The sequence below is a fragment of the Athene noctua genome, chromosome 13 (genome assembly GCF_965140245.1).
Source record: "Athene noctua chromosome 13, bAthNoc1.hap1.1, whole genome shotgun sequence".
Taxonomy (NCBI): Eukaryota; Metazoa; Chordata; class Aves; order Strigiformes; family Strigidae; genus Athene; species Athene noctua.
Window position 1 is genome coordinate 22,678,526 of NC_134049.1, and position 16,947 is coordinate 22,695,472.

Below are 16,947 nucleotides of genomic sequence, written 5' to 3' on the forward strand. Positions count from 1 at the left end.
GCCAGACTTTGATGGTGCCACTTTGGGTGGCACTGTTAACCCTGACATTGTGTGAAAATAAGAGGCCAGACCCACGGCAGTTCGCTGTCATGCAGGGGACTTCCTAGCACAGCTGTGACATCCTCACTCCCAACCTTGGAAGTAATTAGAATTGCATTGCTAAAGCCTGGTAAGCTTTGAATTTCAGCCTCTGAATTCAAGTTACAGGACTTAAATGCTTCCAGTGTCATGACAAACAAGTAAGAAGCAGGGGGTGTTTTTTTAAATTTTTTGCTAACAAGCAATTCTAATTAAATAATTACTGTGCTTGTGTTAAAGAGGGCAACCTTGGGTTGCCTAGGCCACACATTATAAAGCAGGAAAAGACACCATGTGCTAAGTAGCAGAAGAGAACCAAGATGACTCAATACACAGCCATTAACCTTATTTTCTTCTCACTGAGATCAACTGTAAAAAAATGACAACATGGCCATGGTTAAACTTGTATGTTGTGGAAGCACAAAGGTAGCACGTATCAGCCAAAGTCATTCCTATCTGCAGGAAATAGTTTGGTTCTTGGCTATAACAGCACTTTGACGGAGATGCAGGAAATGGAGTTCCACAAGCTGCAGCACACAGCATGCAATCCCTCCTCATTAAGAAGGGTTTTCTCATATTCACAAAACAGCTTAATGTAGCTGCAACTTCACCCGCAATTTCTTCTATGTCAAGCCTCCAAATATAGCTACTGGAATGACAGCAGTCTATTTTATTTACATTCAAAAGGTCTGCTGTGTTTAAACACCTCAGGATTCACATTAAAAACTTTGCAGCAAAGAGCATTTTACAAAGGCTGTGAAGCTTGTTGTCCCAGACCCATGGCATTATGATGACTTCAAGTGAAGAGCTGCTATAAAACAGGCAAGGCAGCATGACAGATAACAACTGAGTTAACATGTTCTTCAAATTGGGTTAAAGTGGCTTTGAACATTTTTTTTCTGGCACAAAGCAAGAGTCCAAAAGCTGCAGGGAAACTTAACTGTCTTTCGAATTTGTGCCCAAATCCAGGAAATTCTTCAGAACTGATTTATAGGTTTACAGAAAGCACGCCCCAGGGTTGGTGAGCTCCCTTACCACCAAAGGTTATGGACTCACCTCCTGTGCATCCCTTGCTGCCTTTGCATCATCCTCATTGTAGCGATTACAGTTGTACCTGTAACAGGGACATCGATTCCACAGATTTCAGTCCAAATCAATGCCGTTTGCATCACGGCTTCTTCACCTTCCAGCAAGGCACGCTCCTGAACTCACCAGGCAGATCCATGGGGCTCCCAGGGGCCCAGGCACACCCAGCAGAACTCGGCTTTGCAGTTCTGGTTCCGACAGACCATGTGGTTGCAGCCCCCATCCTTCTCAATGGTGACGTGGCATTTCGGGCATTCCTGTTCACCAGACAGAGAGCACCATTAGCAGGGAGAGCACAGAGCCCACAACAGCCCTGACAAGTTAGAAGGGTTCCCATGGCAGTAAGAGACAGCACATCAAGTGAAATACATGGTTTACTGCTTCCCTTTGATCATGGAGACCCTCTTCCGAGTCAGGCCCTAAAGTATTTCCAAAGTTGGAGCAGCTAGATAGCAAAAACCCCAAGGAATAACACGTTTTATCTGTGCTGCTGTCATAGTGGAACACTGGATGGGTAATTTCATGACCTTCTCCAAAATCACAGCAGTAGTGATGGTCTGTAACAGCCCAGGGGAAGGCATCTGGCTTTCCTTACCATCAAGTGTTTGGTCCACTTCAGCACTCAAACTGAAAAAGCCTAACAGTGAGCTGGTATCATGCTGTTATCAATCCAAGACACCTGCAGTTGTAAAATGCCATCCAAAAAATATCTGAAAACATGCAGCAAGAATCTAGCATGCTTCAAAGAAGCTCCTGTCAGCTAAAAAGACACTTCTCCTCCTGGGGCATTGCCACATTTCCCATCAGGTCCCTTTTTTCCCCCCTTCATGTGACACCTCACTGAAGACTTTTCTACAAAAGCCCACATGGGGCTTTTCCCTTTCAGGTGTGAGGTCTTTGACAAATATGAGGATATCAAAGAGCAGCACTGCACCAGGAAATCTTTGGGGAATAGGTTGTTTTTTTATAACACCAATATCATTCTCATGTATCAGCAGCATATGGCCGCTTCCTAAAATGATATTCAACTCACGTAGAGCATAAAAGATTATTTCTGTACTATCCCAATGAGTACACAAAACCAAGGTTGCAAGAATATACTAAGCTGCCTCTAGGAGCAAAGGAAGCAAGTTCAACTCTCTTCTGCCACTCGTTCCTATCTCTGTGACACTTCTCTTGTGCCAGGACACAATACAGCTGCACAAAAGCTGGGCCAGGGAACACACCAGGTTAAAGTCAAGCATCAAGTACAGAGGAAAAAACCCAAAATAAAACTAAAAAACATTTTAGCCTGGATCAGTTCCTCAGTCCAGCTCATCACACAACCACACCAGCATTTATGAAGTTTTTGCAGGAGCCAGTTTTATCTGGCAGGCAATAACACATCCAAACAAGTAATCCACACTCATGTAAAATCAGCTGCAGCTTTTGGGTCAGAAGCATGTAAAATCCCCTCCTCAGTTAGGAACACATCTTTACTGCTTATTAACCAGAGCAACTATTTCCTATTCTGGCATTCAGATGAATTCTCAATAAAGGAAGAACTTAACATGTTGAATCAGTCTGTAACTGCTACTTTTATATAGGACACAATCCAACACGTTCTTGTACACTCACTCCAAGTGTCCCAACTACTACTACATTTTCATATGAGTTTGCCTATTTGTATTGTAAGAGACAAGAGAATTTGCAGACCAAGTACTCAGAAGATTGCTCAGGAGGTGAGGAAGACCAATGTGGTCTCCAGATGTCAGACGTGGTGCTTCCCGTGGCACAGCGGGAGGTCTGCAGTAAGGCAAAGCGGGTTACAAGGGAAAAGAGACGAGGGGGAAGACATGAGGGACTGCAACTTCTTTCAGGCCAACATTACTATTAAACTGCTTTCAGTTACTTTTGTTTCCCGATGATTCTAACTTTGCAGACCTGAGCACTAATGGAAAACAAGGCTCGTTACAGCAGCTTTCCCTAACTTTGAGGCTATCGTTGCTTGGAGCTGCAGGGCTGCACAACACTACATTCCTTTCCAACCTAAATAATTTCATGATTCTGGCCTCCCCAGCAACTTGCAGAGCATTCCACTTGAGTACTGCCATCATTTCTTCCTCTTCAAAGTCCTGCTTTGGTCCTATGTCCTGATCCTGAAGGGAAAGGATTAAGGACTGGACAGAAACAGGCAACATCCCACACAACCAACAAGGTTTTCCTGAGCCATTCCTTTGAAAGGAGATGCTATTACAGCACTCATTTGGGGAGTACTGCCCTCCTGTTCAGCTGGGAAGAGGCAGCATTCCCATCCCACCGACAGGTCACAACCAGGCCTTGGCCAGAGTAAGACAACAATGCTCAGTTTATACCCAGTAGGCCAGGTTTCAGCTGGGATAATTTTTCATCTTAGTAGCTAGAATAGTACTGTGGTTTGGATTCAGTACAGGATTTGGTATGAGAAGAATGCTGATAAAACACTGATGTTTTCTGCTGTTGCTAAGAGATCAAGGACTTCCCAACTCCCCATGTCCTGCCCGTGCACAGGTGTACAAGAAGCTGGGAGGAAGCATGGCCAGAGAATCAGACCCAGATTAACCAATAAATATTCCGTATCATGTAATGTCATGCTCAGTATATAAAGGAGACGGGTTCTCTCTCGCTTCCAGGATTGCAATTGCAGGATCTTCATACTTTTGGGATCACTAGCTGGGAACAGGCTGGGTATCAGTCAGCAGGTGGTGAGCAATCACAATGCACATTACCCATGTGTACTTTCTGTTATTGTTTTATTTTACTACAACTATTAAATTGTTTTATCTCAACCTATGACTGAGATCTCAACCTTTACCCCTTCAATTTACTCCCCCAGCCTCCAGGCAGGGGAGGGTGAGCAAGTGGCTGCATGGTGCTTGGCCACCAGCCAGCTGGGTTTAAACCAGGACACCAGGTTTGTCGTGTAAATAAAAAGATTCCCCAGATTTGGTGAACTACTCCAGTAGTTCCAATGAATGTTTCTTTATGCAGTTGCACCTCTCCTCTCATCCTCATGCTCTGTCAGCACACTACATGCTAGCTCACTGCTTATTTGCTTTGGTCCAGTGTTTTTTTGGGCTGGTTGTTAACTCTGATGGGTTCCAGCAGCAAGCAAGCACATATGGGGATTTTTTCAGACCTGTCTTCCTCCCCATCACCTGTGTTTAACCTGCAAACAGAGTAACTGTACTACAGAGGGAATGAAGCACAGTAGCTCCCTTGCTGATCCTCTTGGGGGGACAACATTAACATGTCTTCTTGGGTGTCCACAGGATGGGTACTCAGGCGGGTAAGTTCGTTCTCAATTAGTCAATGCAGTTCTGTGAACTTCAGTCAGAAATGGTCTCTCCCTTGAGCACTGTACCCAGAGCAGTATCTATTTTCTTTTTCCAGGCAGCTTTCCTCCCTCTTCCAATCCTGCACCAACACCGCGGGACCCAAATTTAGGTTTATCCCATCAATATCCTCCACAACTGCTGCTCAACATGCTCATCAATCAGAGTGCACTGTGCTAACACGTATGAACAGAGGCACTGCACCCCTGACACATCACGACACAGCTCCCCTGTCACTCAAATGCTGCCCTGGGGCACACAATGACGAGTGGTTTTTCAAGAGAAGATGGTGGTTGCAGAGTGATGCAGTTTCTTCCAAATGCCTCTCATCTGATGAGACGCCGACATCTGTGTGCCGTGATGGAAGACACAGCTAATCCAAGCAGCTGCAGCAATCACTCCTGCTTAGGAAAATCCCACAACTGGAAGAAGAGTGAAACAGTTCCCAGCTAACCTACCAAGCTGGGAGAAGTGCAGTGGGGCATGTCCACTCCACAAGGATGTGGGGCTACCTTCATCTGCAGCTAGGCTCAGTTAGGAGCACTGAAATTCTGCTCTCCTGTCTTTGAGAATGAGACCAAGCTCTTCAGCGTCTCAATACCACATGGTGCTTAGGGCTTCTAGCCCTGTGATGCAAATTAGAACAAAAAGACCCTAATTACAGCCCTTTTATTACAGGGAATGCCATCATTTTAAAGCCTTTATATGCCTGTCAAACAAAGCACAGGGAAAACAGATTCACAGTAAGCTATACAGATCTATGAAGTTGTGTAAAACTGTAGAGGTGGAGTATTATTAAAAATTAAGGAAAAGCCATGAAAAGAACATACTAAAGAAATGCTGAACACCAGCAGAAAGAAAAAAGCAGCAACTACTCAAGCCACCAACGCAATGAGTGGGAGAGATTTATAGATTAAGGAGGATAGGGAAGGAAGATCTTATTTAGAATTACGGCTACGCAACAACATAATAACCAGCAAATCAAATTACTAAACTGGTAGATTATTCTGCACGTTATCTGTCATGCCACAATGCAGAAGTGACCTCATTAACATTGTTCCACTCTAAACAATTCTGTGTTGTGCTTACACACTGCACTTCGAAACAAAAGCCTGGGCAAACCTGGCAAAGGAGAACAATCCCTACTTTGTCGTAAAAGGCTGCGTGTACATAAAACACCATAAACCTCAGCTGCTGTTTTATGAACAGGAGGCTAACTAGAAGCATATTTCATATTTCAGGGCAGGTGAAACAGATTAGTCCTCTCTGGGAACTCCTGGAGGCAACTGGTGTACATCAGCCTCCCAGCCACGTTCACAGTGACGCTTTCACCCATAAACTCATGCTATTAAAAAAAAAAAAAAAAATTCCTCAAACACCACAGGGATTTCTAAATGCATTTCAACAAAATCCGAGAACACTGAACTTAATTATGGTTAGTGCAAAATAGTACACCATGACAACACCTAGAGTCATTGAGCAAAGCAGGGTATTTTAAACACTTGCTCATCTGAGAGGAAGAGATGGCACTTTGACATCTTAGGAAAGATGCTGTTCACAGCTCTGGCACGAAACCGCGCTGGTGAGAAATGAAAGAGCAAAGTTCGATGCTAGGGCTCGGGGAGGATCTAGCAGGCTGCCAGAATCTCCACGCGTTAGAACAAATGTAGGACTTCCAGAAAGTACAGAGGGAGCACATGTTCAGACATTAAAAAGTGACCTGAAAAGGAACAGAACTGGGTTTGTGCCATTTTATCTTGCTTAGAGGAGAAAAACGGCCAGTAGCTTTTTTGGAGGAAGAAAATCTGCCTGGTTTATACATCAGGCATTCAAGCCCGGTCTAGCCCAGAAGATAACGAGATGGTGACATGCCAGGAGCCAAAAGCAGTAAGGCAGGGGCATTTTTAGTATCAGATGAACAACTTTCATTAACACCAATTTAACTTCAACAGAAAACCCCCAAGAGTGCCTTGGGTGAAGATCAGCACCGTTAGCATCTGTTGTTCTTTACCATTCTAAGATGCAGAAAGATTAACATCACTGGAAGTCAGGTCTGAAACCAGTTTTCCCTCTATTCCTTTTAGGATCCTTTCAGACAGTCCTGATACACCTTAAGAGCCCACAATAAATGCACAAATCCAAATTTTCTATATCTCTTACTCCTTTGAATGCCCACTTAACAAGAGTAATGGTTCTGTATTACTTCTTTATTTGCAACACCGGAAACCTGCCTCGTTTAATTCAAGAAAGGGACTACTTAGGAACGAAGTTTGTACAACAAACTGAAAAAAGAAGTGTGCAAAACCTTGGACTATTCAACCCTTCTCCACAAGAAGGCTGAGAATGAAGGGCTTGATAAGGAACTTGTATTACTTTATCTCAAATTTAAATTAATTTAGTTAAGCTGAACTCGTATGAAAGTAGCTTAGTTTAACTAAAAGGCCATCTACTCCAGCGCACTCTGCTGCAAGGGCTGTATCGTTTGTATAAGTAGAAAGAATTTAGTGCAGGTCTCGTAAGTGCAAATAAATGAATGCAAAATTTTTTAAAAAAATTATATAGGAAACCCCAGAATTTGCTACTCAAATCTCATTTTTCATTCAGACCATTCTATATAATTCATCAAAAACACACATCACATCACTCCAATTTGTGAACAGAAACAAATTCAGCTGGGTTTCACGTTTCTATTCTCTCATATAACAATTGCCTCATTTTCCTTTCCTATTCTGTCTCCCAGGACAAGCTGGAACAAATGTATCTCATTCTCCTGTTGCGAAGGATTATCCAGTTTCCAAGCCCACGTTCCAGGAGGTATGGTATTTTTCCCTTGTACCTTCATCTTGTTAAGACAGGAAGTTTCCTTCCCTGAACGTAGACCACATGGGACAGGACTGCAGCTCAGCATCACGCTTGGAGGACTCAAGAAAGCACTTTTCAAAAGCTAGAAACAACACTGGAGACCATAGTAGCAATTTAATTACTTGGAGCATTTTTCCCACTGAAAATAGGGAGCTTTGCATCTGATGGTACCTGATCCAATTCCCTTCTCTGCTCTTCAAAATGAAGAAATTTGACACAGAATTCAGGCTCTGACTTGCAGTCGCTGAAACGAACAGCTGTGAAGGCACAAGACAGCCCTCCCCAAACACGGCTGCCCTCTTTTCCTGCTAGAAATAGTACAGAGAGTAAGGGCAGATGTGTGCGCACTCCAGCTGTGCAATCCTTTCCAAGTGTATCACTACATCTTTATGCTACAGCAGGAACAGAATTTCCTTGGTTCCTCTCTGAACAGCAGCAGGACTGTGTCACTGTCAGACAGGCACTTGGGTTTCTCCGTGCCTTTGGCCAAGGGCCAACAGGCAAATCAGACAAGAGGTGGTGGTGGCTGGGAGCCCCACAGCTCTGGGCCGATCCGGTTCTCCGGAGGCTGTGAAGCTCCGGTTGCACATGTTCCAGCAGCCAGGATTGCTCACACTTCATCATTACAGCAGTGTGAAATTACCACCTTCCACATCTTGCTGCCCACAAGAAGGCAGAGATCATTATGAGGGGTAGGTTACATTTCCTGCCAACTTTCCCTTCAATTGAATCTAGCGACAGTTTGGGGAGAGAAGAATTGTGATATTGTCCTTCAGTTAATTCAACTGATATGGATACCATAAGACTCCAGGACAGTTGGCTTGCTCAAGTGTCTGGTGTAATTACCCTGATGTTATTTTTCTTCCTGTTACTGCTGTACAGCCTGGGTTCCAAAGTATTTTCTTGCTGTAGGAGCGTCTCGTATGGTATTAGAGGAAGTAGCTTAGACAGTGATGTTCAAGGACAACGGCTCTTCTGCTGCTGACACCAGACTACAGGAACTAACAGATAAGCTGGGCTGATGCCAGCATGGCTTGGCCATATTCATTTGCTTGGCCATATTCATTTCACCTCCTCACCGTCCTCTGGATGGGTGTTTCCAACCCAAAAAAAAAAAAAAAAAAATCTTCTTACTCCAGCCATTTAATACTATTTCTGACATTCTGAGCTATGCTTTAAACACGAGGCCAATGACTAGCATGGCTCCTACCTGCTAAAGTCTAGATCCTGGTTAAAAAAAAAAAGTAATTTCGCTCTTCACAACAATTCTGTCTATGCTTAAGTCTTTGGGCAAGCAAGCTGCAGAAGCTTTCCTGTCTGAAAAGGAAACAAGTAGCTTCCTATTTCCAGTAGCCAGCATTGGTGGTGGCACATTATTTATGTTTCTTCTACATACACAGGATTACACCATTTCAGCCTTTTCAATGGGCACAGAATCCATTAAGGAAAAGTTTAACATTTGATCCTAACAAAAGCCAGTGAGGAGAGCTCAGATCCCGGTCTTTAGCAGCACATGCCAAAGGAGAGGCGGGTAGGAGATGGGCAGCCCGAAGGCCATCACCAAGATCACACCCCCAAAGGGCAGAAGCAGCTCCTCATCTGCTCCTGAGGGCTTTGTCACAGGCAAAATAGGGCTGTGGCCATTCTGACATCCCAAATATTTGATACCCAAGGCTAAAAGCTGCTTTGCATGTGCTTACACTCGGCCCTTTCCAAGCTATTCAGCTACTCTTCCTCAGGTTTAATACAAGCAATACCTGAAGACCAAGCAAACTTGTAACAAATCTGGTTCAGTTCTTGAGCCACAATGCATCTCTGAACACACCCACCCTAGAGAAAGCCAATTTCACTTTATTGAGCAATTTTCAGCCTCCAAGCAGGGACCACACAAGCCTCGGCCCACAAATAAGGAAGAAGCAGCTGAGACTGCCCAATTTCAGCCTGATTTTAACTATGCATTTCAGCTTCATGGGTGTTTCTGCTTTCACCATAATGCAACATTCCAGTTCAATGAAAAACACACAGCCAGCCCCAGAAAGAAGCAGCCACTGCTGCAAACAATACCATTAACCAGTTACACAACAGAGCTAAGAAAACAAAGCAGCCATTTCCTCACACCCTCCCCACCTTCTTCCACCCTCCTGGCTCAGCAGTCATGAGACCCAGGTCTGGTCCTAACTCCCCCTCCGTGGCATCTGCTGCTTTTGTTTTCTTGCCACCATGCCAACCTCTGTTTTAATTTATCCCAAACTGAACAAATGCTGAAGTTTCAGGCAAAGTTGGTCTAGCTAAAACGAAGACATTTACATAATAAAATCTTAACAGCTGTTCTGCCAGTCTCTATCTGGAATCCTGCCCAGCGGAAATGAACAACTCCTCAAGAGGCCAACCCAGGGGATTTAAAGGCAGATGTAAATTATCACAGCCAAATCAAGCCACGGGTGGTGTTAACATGTTTCACACACTTGGAGTGAGGCACAGATTTGCTTAGGGAAGTCATCAGTGCCAGACAGGAGCCCAGATTTAAAACCTGAGCATCCTTTGAGTCTCCAATTAACTCTTTCTTCCAAGAGCAAATCCACTTAACCCAAAGAAACTCACCTGACCGAAGGCATTAACACCTCTCTGCTCTTCAAACAAGGGTACTTCAGTGTACTGTGGATTTTAAGGCTTGCTCTTAACTAACGACATGCAACAGAAAAATAATCCTAGTAGAAAGAAATTGGGCTGTCTTTTTAACCTGGTAAGTCTATAAAAAATGAGAAAACCCCTCACCTTTGTGTTTGCTGCAATCCAATTAGAAGTTTCACTGTCATCATCACACTTTTTAATCCATTTCTTTAACCACTGTTAGAAAAATTAAGAAACAGGAGTTATATTTAAATAGAGGAATTGTAAATGTTCCCAAGACAGCTGCTTACATTAAGGTAAGATACACACAACCTCACAGGAATATGGGGCTGGGGGGTGTTGGTGTTGGAAAGCAGTGCAAACAACTAATTTAAGTTGCAGACATTTCCTGCAGCACCATCCTGATCCAGCGAGCACGATCACTCAGCACGAACACTTCAGCAATGAGTTTACAGTTCTTAAGTTCTCGGTTCAATCAACACAAACTTCACATGGGATTCCAAAATAATATAGACATTGTAACAGTGATGTGCCAAAACTGCAGTCAGACCCTCTGTAATGACCAGCTTCACATCTAGTCAGGTTTTTCTTTAGGCTTGCAAATGGCTTTATCAAATGAATACAAGTAACAAAAGCAAAAGCTTGTTTCCACTTGTTAGATAATAAACTGACCACATCTAGCCTGAAAAGGCTAAACCGTGCTAAACCTTCAGTGAGGTTTCCCTCCCCTCTCCCTAAGAAAGTTTTTTTTCTGCATTTATCACTAGGAATGCAGACTGCTCTGTCCCCAAGGCAGGAAACATGGCTGTCCCCAAGCTCTGCACAGGCCACAGGACCCCAGGCTTCATTACAGCATTCAACAGCTCCATGAACAGTTCTAGAGTTTGCTGCAGAGCAGCAGGTCCCAGGACCAAATTAATTCCTTTAGTATGACAAATCGCAAGCTTGACAAAGCACCAAACACCTACAGAAACGCCTAGTACAGGAATGCTTGTCAAGTGAAGCGTTCACTCCTGAAGCACCTTCATTCCTCTTCAGAGGGTCACAGCTGTAACAGTCTCCTCCTCCAGGCATTTCGCCATCTGGCTGAGGCACTGTTCCTTCACAAGTCCAACTTTGAGGCATCCTGAAGGCATCCAGTACTATTTCACCAATTCTTCTCACATTATCATCTAAGCAGGTGAACTACTATGCTTCTTGATGTCAACAGCCTCAAAGCTTGTGCTTCATTTTTAAGTCTTGCACATAAATTGACTTTAAACTTTTTCAGGTCATGCGTTTAGGAAACAACTTTGATGAGCTCACCTTGCATTTAACAGGATCATGCCAGTTCTCACCACAGTTAAAGCTGCAAGTAAAAGAAGGGGGAAAATAATCAAATAGGGCAGATGATTATACTTTTCTTTAACTAGGTTAACACCTGGAATTTTTCTTCTGGGTTGTTCTGCTGAAAGACCAAAGCCAGTCCTAAGGAAAAATTATACATGTCAAAAACCCCTCCAAGGCTCAAATCCCCACATGGCCCTTTCAGAGCAGTATAGCTCTCAATACGTTTTGATTCTCTACAGTGCCTGCAGTCAAGAAGCTCACCTAATCTGAAACCACTCAACTGAAGGTCATCTCAGTGAACGCTGGATCAGTCAATGTCAAAGGAAGGGCAAGACAGAGAGAGCAACAACTACGTAGGAATGGGCTTGGCAACCAGCTTCCCACTTGAAGCCTACCCCATGCTTCTCCCAACCTCTAAACCACATCCCAGTATAAAGACTTACAGAATACATGCTAAAGACTCTCAAGGTAGTAAGTAAAAAGCAGTATCAGCATCTTTCCCCTAATAGTTCTTACCAAAACTGACGTCCACATTTGCAGCGAACGGGTTTAGCATCAGGATATTGGACTTTAACAACGTGGTGGCAATCTGGGGCAGGACACCATTTTAACAGTCGATTACACTAAGAAATAAAGCAAAAAAAACCAACATACTAGAAAAAGGATGCTGCACAAGGATGCTACCTGCCCTTTATCCCTTTTTTATTCTTTCAACCATGATCTTCAGTCACATTCCTTCCTGTCTTACCAGTCCTCTGCAGTAAGAGTGCTCTCTCCTCAATCTAAGCATTTACTTTATTTCTACTAAAAGAAAGCAGGAATATGATAAAGTCAACTCTTCACTGTCAAATGGCCTCTTCTGAAAAATGAGGAGCATAAACGCTTCTGCTGACCTCATAGCCCACAGAGAGAAAATACTTAAAGAATATGAAGCTATAAGGCTTTCTACGGAAGAAAGAATCGGTCAAGTTGTTTGCAACTCCCATCTCTGTTCCACCACTGCAACAGCCTTTCTGAAACTGCTTTACAAACAACACACCGTAGCTTTTTACAAGCACCACTTTCTAATACTCCTTGAACACCATCTCATCGCCTGTTCCTGCTGTACTGCAGCCAAATACAGGTCTCCACTGCTACTTTTGTCAGTGTTTCAGTCTGCAATGCATGCTTAGCTCCATCATTGCATTTAAAAAGAAAAAAAAATAAATATAAAAACCACCAAAAAACCCACATAAAAACCCAAAAACAACCCACTGCATACATCTACATTTCAAACAAGAACTGAAAGCTTGATCCCAGTTAACAAATTACATGCTGGGCTATACAGTGAATCTGAACACATACAACTGGGAAATCAGGACAGTATAATAATCTTCCGAAGCACCTTTCTCCAAGTTTATTTCAATTTTGAAGTGGCAAAGCTATTAGTATTTTGCAGCTTCACTTCAAATGGCAAATGTTTAAGGCATGTTCTTGTTTACAAGATTCCCTGGTTTTCAATCCAAAGTATCTCAAATAACAGTCAAGAACTATAAATATTAAGTGCTCCTCAGAACTTATATATTGAACAGCTCTTGCATTCTCTTTACCTACAACTGCTTGCTCTATCTCTAGGTTTTTTGTTCTGCAGATTTTTATTACTATTTTTACTACATCTATACCTGTAACTAAACGGACTGTAAAAAAATCCCTTCAAAGCCTCCAACTTGTAGTCACACTTGATTAGAGACTAAGCAAAAAACCCTGCTCTACAGTTACAAAACAAGCCTCACTTCCCTGGTTTGGTACATATGTGAGACAAAACCAATGTAGAAGCCATTAAAAATTTCTAATAAAAAAACTCACCTCTACAAAACTATTGGTTATTAAATGCTGGTACTTTAATTTAACCTTAGAATCTGTGATCAGACGCCTGTGAAAAGAAATACAGAAAAGTTATTGCAGTAGAAAAATTATTTTTTTCCAAACATAACCAGTAAGTTAAGATAGACAAATGGGTTTGATTCCTCCTTCAACACTTGCAGATACTTTTTTTTACTTGTTCTCCATTTATGTTAGATCATTTATTATATTATGAAAACTACAAATATAGTATTTAACTTCTGATATTAGCTTCAGAATTATATAGAAAGCTCATGTAGTTCGAAAGAACTGAAACTGGTGTGGGGATTTTTATTTAAAAACACTTTCCTGAAGAGTCCAACAAATAAAGCAAACAATTTCATTAGTTAATTTACATTAAACATGCACATTTTGTAGTAAACCCCTTAAAAAAACTCCAGAACAACTGTTGTGCAGTTTATAACTTTGGTAGACCTAACATTATCTGAGTAAGTTGAATGCTACAGCTTCAGTTTAAAAGTTAATGTTGTTTTAATCTATTTACCATAAAACCAAAGTTGATTTAAATTCAACATCATAGACTGTGTACACAACATTGACTTTAATTTAAAGTCAGTCAGCTCAGAAGCAGGAGAGCAGAAGAAAACTAGACAGATACAAATCCTTTAAAAGCATGGTGACCACTTTCCTTCTGGACACACCGACCCAGCTGGTATTTGCAGACTGCCCAGCATAGAAACATACAAAATAATTTCATTATGTATTGCTGAGTGCTTGTGTATACCTCTTTCAGTTATGTCTGAAATGTCTTCTGCATATATAAAAATATAAATCTGGACTAATACGCACTTTGCAGTATTTCTGTTTTAAATCATACCACAAAATAGCTTTATACAGGCCATATCATGTATAAATATTGAAATTAATAGATTATCCATTTCAGGGTGCAGCCAGAATCAGGTGTACTCCTGCATGTTATCATGCCAACATTCATTAAAGACCAGCGCATGTGACGATGCGATGTTGCGTAAACCCTAGCCCTTAGCAGTCCGGGGAGCTCCTCACCAAAGGACATGCTAGTTATTACATAAACATAGCACGTGGCAGCCAAATTCCCAGTGCTAAAATAAAACAAATCAGCTGACAAAGCATCTCATCAGGCCCATGTCCATGGCAAGCCTGCAATTTTGGGAGTGAAACTTACTGAAGAACGAAAAAACAATTTGAACTCATAACATGAATTATAAATTTCACTTTCTTACTCCATATCTAGGCTTCTAAACATAATAAATATCCCTTGAAATATTTATTGTATTCTAGGTATATATCAGGAACTGGAATTTAAATAAAGAGTAATGCCATAACTAACCAGAGCACACTGAATATGCAATCTTCCGTCTTTTGCTTACCACACTGCCTCTAATCACTCCGATAGCAACCTCGCCTGCTCTAGGTTCAACAGCACTTCCACAGCACCACTCAGATCAGGACCTTCAAGAACTTTTCTTGGAATGTTACTGGTTTTTGACAAACAATAAATGAAACTAGACAAATTAAGAGATTAAACCCATTCCCAGGGCCCATAAACCATACTTCGGGGTACATTCCTCTGTGATCCAAGCTATAAAAGAAGCAACCTCACTGAAGAAGCCAAGTTGGAACAGCAAACTGCTTGCAAAAAAATCTTAACCCTTGATCTCTTCTGGCAGCTCAGTTCAGAAATACAGTCTCCAGAATTCATCCAAAGATGTCAGCAATCCTTTATCAGACCACAAATTTTACACTTTTGTTCCATTTTGATATTGCAAACTCCTCAAAGACACCAATGGGTGGAATCAGCAAAATCCACATGATGTGAGAGGTCAAACACCCTCCCACAGGAATTACTTAGAGACCCGTAGCACATTCTGACATGATGCAGCAGCAGCGGTATTTGCAATTATGCAAAGGAAGATTAAAAATGAGGCAGCACTCCATGAGAGTTCCATACGGGTACCCAAAATCCATCCATTCCCACCAAGTGGGTTGATTTTGAGAGGTTACTACAAGACTGCTGCACCCAAGAGCAGTGGCCATCAGACATGCCATTAATAAAGGCAACCTACCTTGCTTATTAATTAATTCAACAACTTCACATGTAGGTTAAAGCAATTACCAGCAGCATTAGCAAGGGTGAACAAGGGATAGAAACAGATTACCTTCAGCCAGTTTGATGGTCTTGAAAGAACTGAAGGGGACCCTCTCTTCAACCTTCCTACTTAAGCTCAACAGTAACAAGGAAAATGGACAATAAGGTAGCTAAATACTCATAAATCCATGAAAGTCATCTGAATTGCTACATTTTGACTCGTACAGAGATAATTCAATTTGGAGACAAACTACTTTGCTGAGAGCAAGTAATGAGAAGGGTGCAAATTAATAACAACCTATCTATCTACTTTGATTTTCTGATGGATAAAGAAACTGGTGTCTATATACACTGCACATTAATCTCAGGTTCCTATATCCTGGAAACCTAGAGCTGTAGACTCTATAAAAAGGAAAAGACCCAAAAGGAGAGTAATTAAGGACATGGGAGGGGTTGCAGATTCCAGTTGGTATTACTTACATTTTTATTCATGTCATTTCATAGGATTGCCACAGTTGTCCATTTTTGCTTTTAAAGGAAAGCATTAGGCTTTTGCAAAAAACTGCACCTCCCGCTCCCAGACATTCCAGGCGTCCACATAAGATCAGGGAAAGGTAGATTTTTACCTTCACAAAACATTCATAATTTTATTACACAAAGGGAGCTTGTTCGCTTTACCACCCAGATGCCATTTTGCTATCATAGGCCACAGATATCTCTGTCATTTCTACACAAGGGGGAATCCCACAGCACATGGCAGGAGTTGAAGACTGCACAGATTCACCCCAGTGTCATAGTTTTCCAAGCTATAAAAGCCACAAAGTGAAACAAAGATAGTCAGACCTACTACTAATATCAAACAATAGCAACAGAAGCCACAGCAACAAAAGCCAGCGCTGTTCTCCTCTTCTTCCATCCTTTCCTTGCTACTCTACCATCACAGCCTCCAATGATTTCAGCCAGTCTACTTTACATGCACTATTTGAACAGCTTCTTTGAACTGCTGCAATCAAGAACAAACTCAAGAAATTTCCTGCTAAGAGTGCACACCACCACAAGTTGAGTTCAGACTTCAGTAAACAAAAATCTCAATCAAGACACTCAAGATGTTATGCCAACTTCAGTTCAGCTTCCACCCACTGAACTCTATAAACCACCCCTCAACAGGGCATGAAAACATTTCAGCTACTTCCACTTCTACCCAGCCTACACTTCATGACTAACATAGAGCCAGCAATGCAGAGGGATATGGGAAATCGCTAGTCTGAAAGCAACTGATATAAAAAACAGCAAATTAATATCAAAGAGTGAGTCAGACTTCAGGAAGGAAGGAAAAAGGTAACAGAATAAGCTTCTATTTAGACACTTTTTAGCATGAAAATTAAAATGAATTTAATCAAGGTTCAGAATTATGAAGGATATTACTCATGCAATAACATCTCCCAATATAAGAGAGAAGGAAGCCCATGGAATTCACTGCTCCACCATGTACAAGCAGTCATCTTACAGCCGGACAACTTAATAAGCAAAGTGACACAGGCTGACATACCAGCTTAGTCAAGTCTTATGTTTGAGAGTCAACTGCTTCCTATCAGAAGGCATAAAACACACCCTACATCAGACTGTACACAGGACTTC

General features: G+C 42.0%; 1 protein-coding gene across 1 annotated transcript in view; it reads right to left on the reverse strand.

Moving 5' to 3' along the window:
• The window catches only part of ARIH1 (ariadne RBR E3 ubiquitin protein ligase 1), a 65,485-nt gene that overhangs the window by 5,879 nt on the left and 42,659 nt on the right, over window positions 1-16,947 (reverse strand). Inside the window, exons 6-11 of the mRNA XM_074916880.1 lie at window positions 13,185-13,251; window positions 11,856-11,962; window positions 11,316-11,358; window positions 10,155-10,226; window positions 1,291-1,421; window positions 1,135-1,192 (exon numbers count right to left, since the gene is read on the reverse strand). Of these exons, the coding sequence (XP_074772981.1) occupies window positions 1,135-1,192; window positions 1,291-1,421; window positions 10,155-10,226; window positions 11,316-11,358; window positions 11,856-11,962; window positions 13,185-13,251 (478 nt within the window). The remainder of the gene's footprint in view (window positions 1-1,134; window positions 1,193-1,290; window positions 1,422-10,154; window positions 10,227-11,315; window positions 11,359-11,855; window positions 11,963-13,184; window positions 13,252-16,947) is intronic.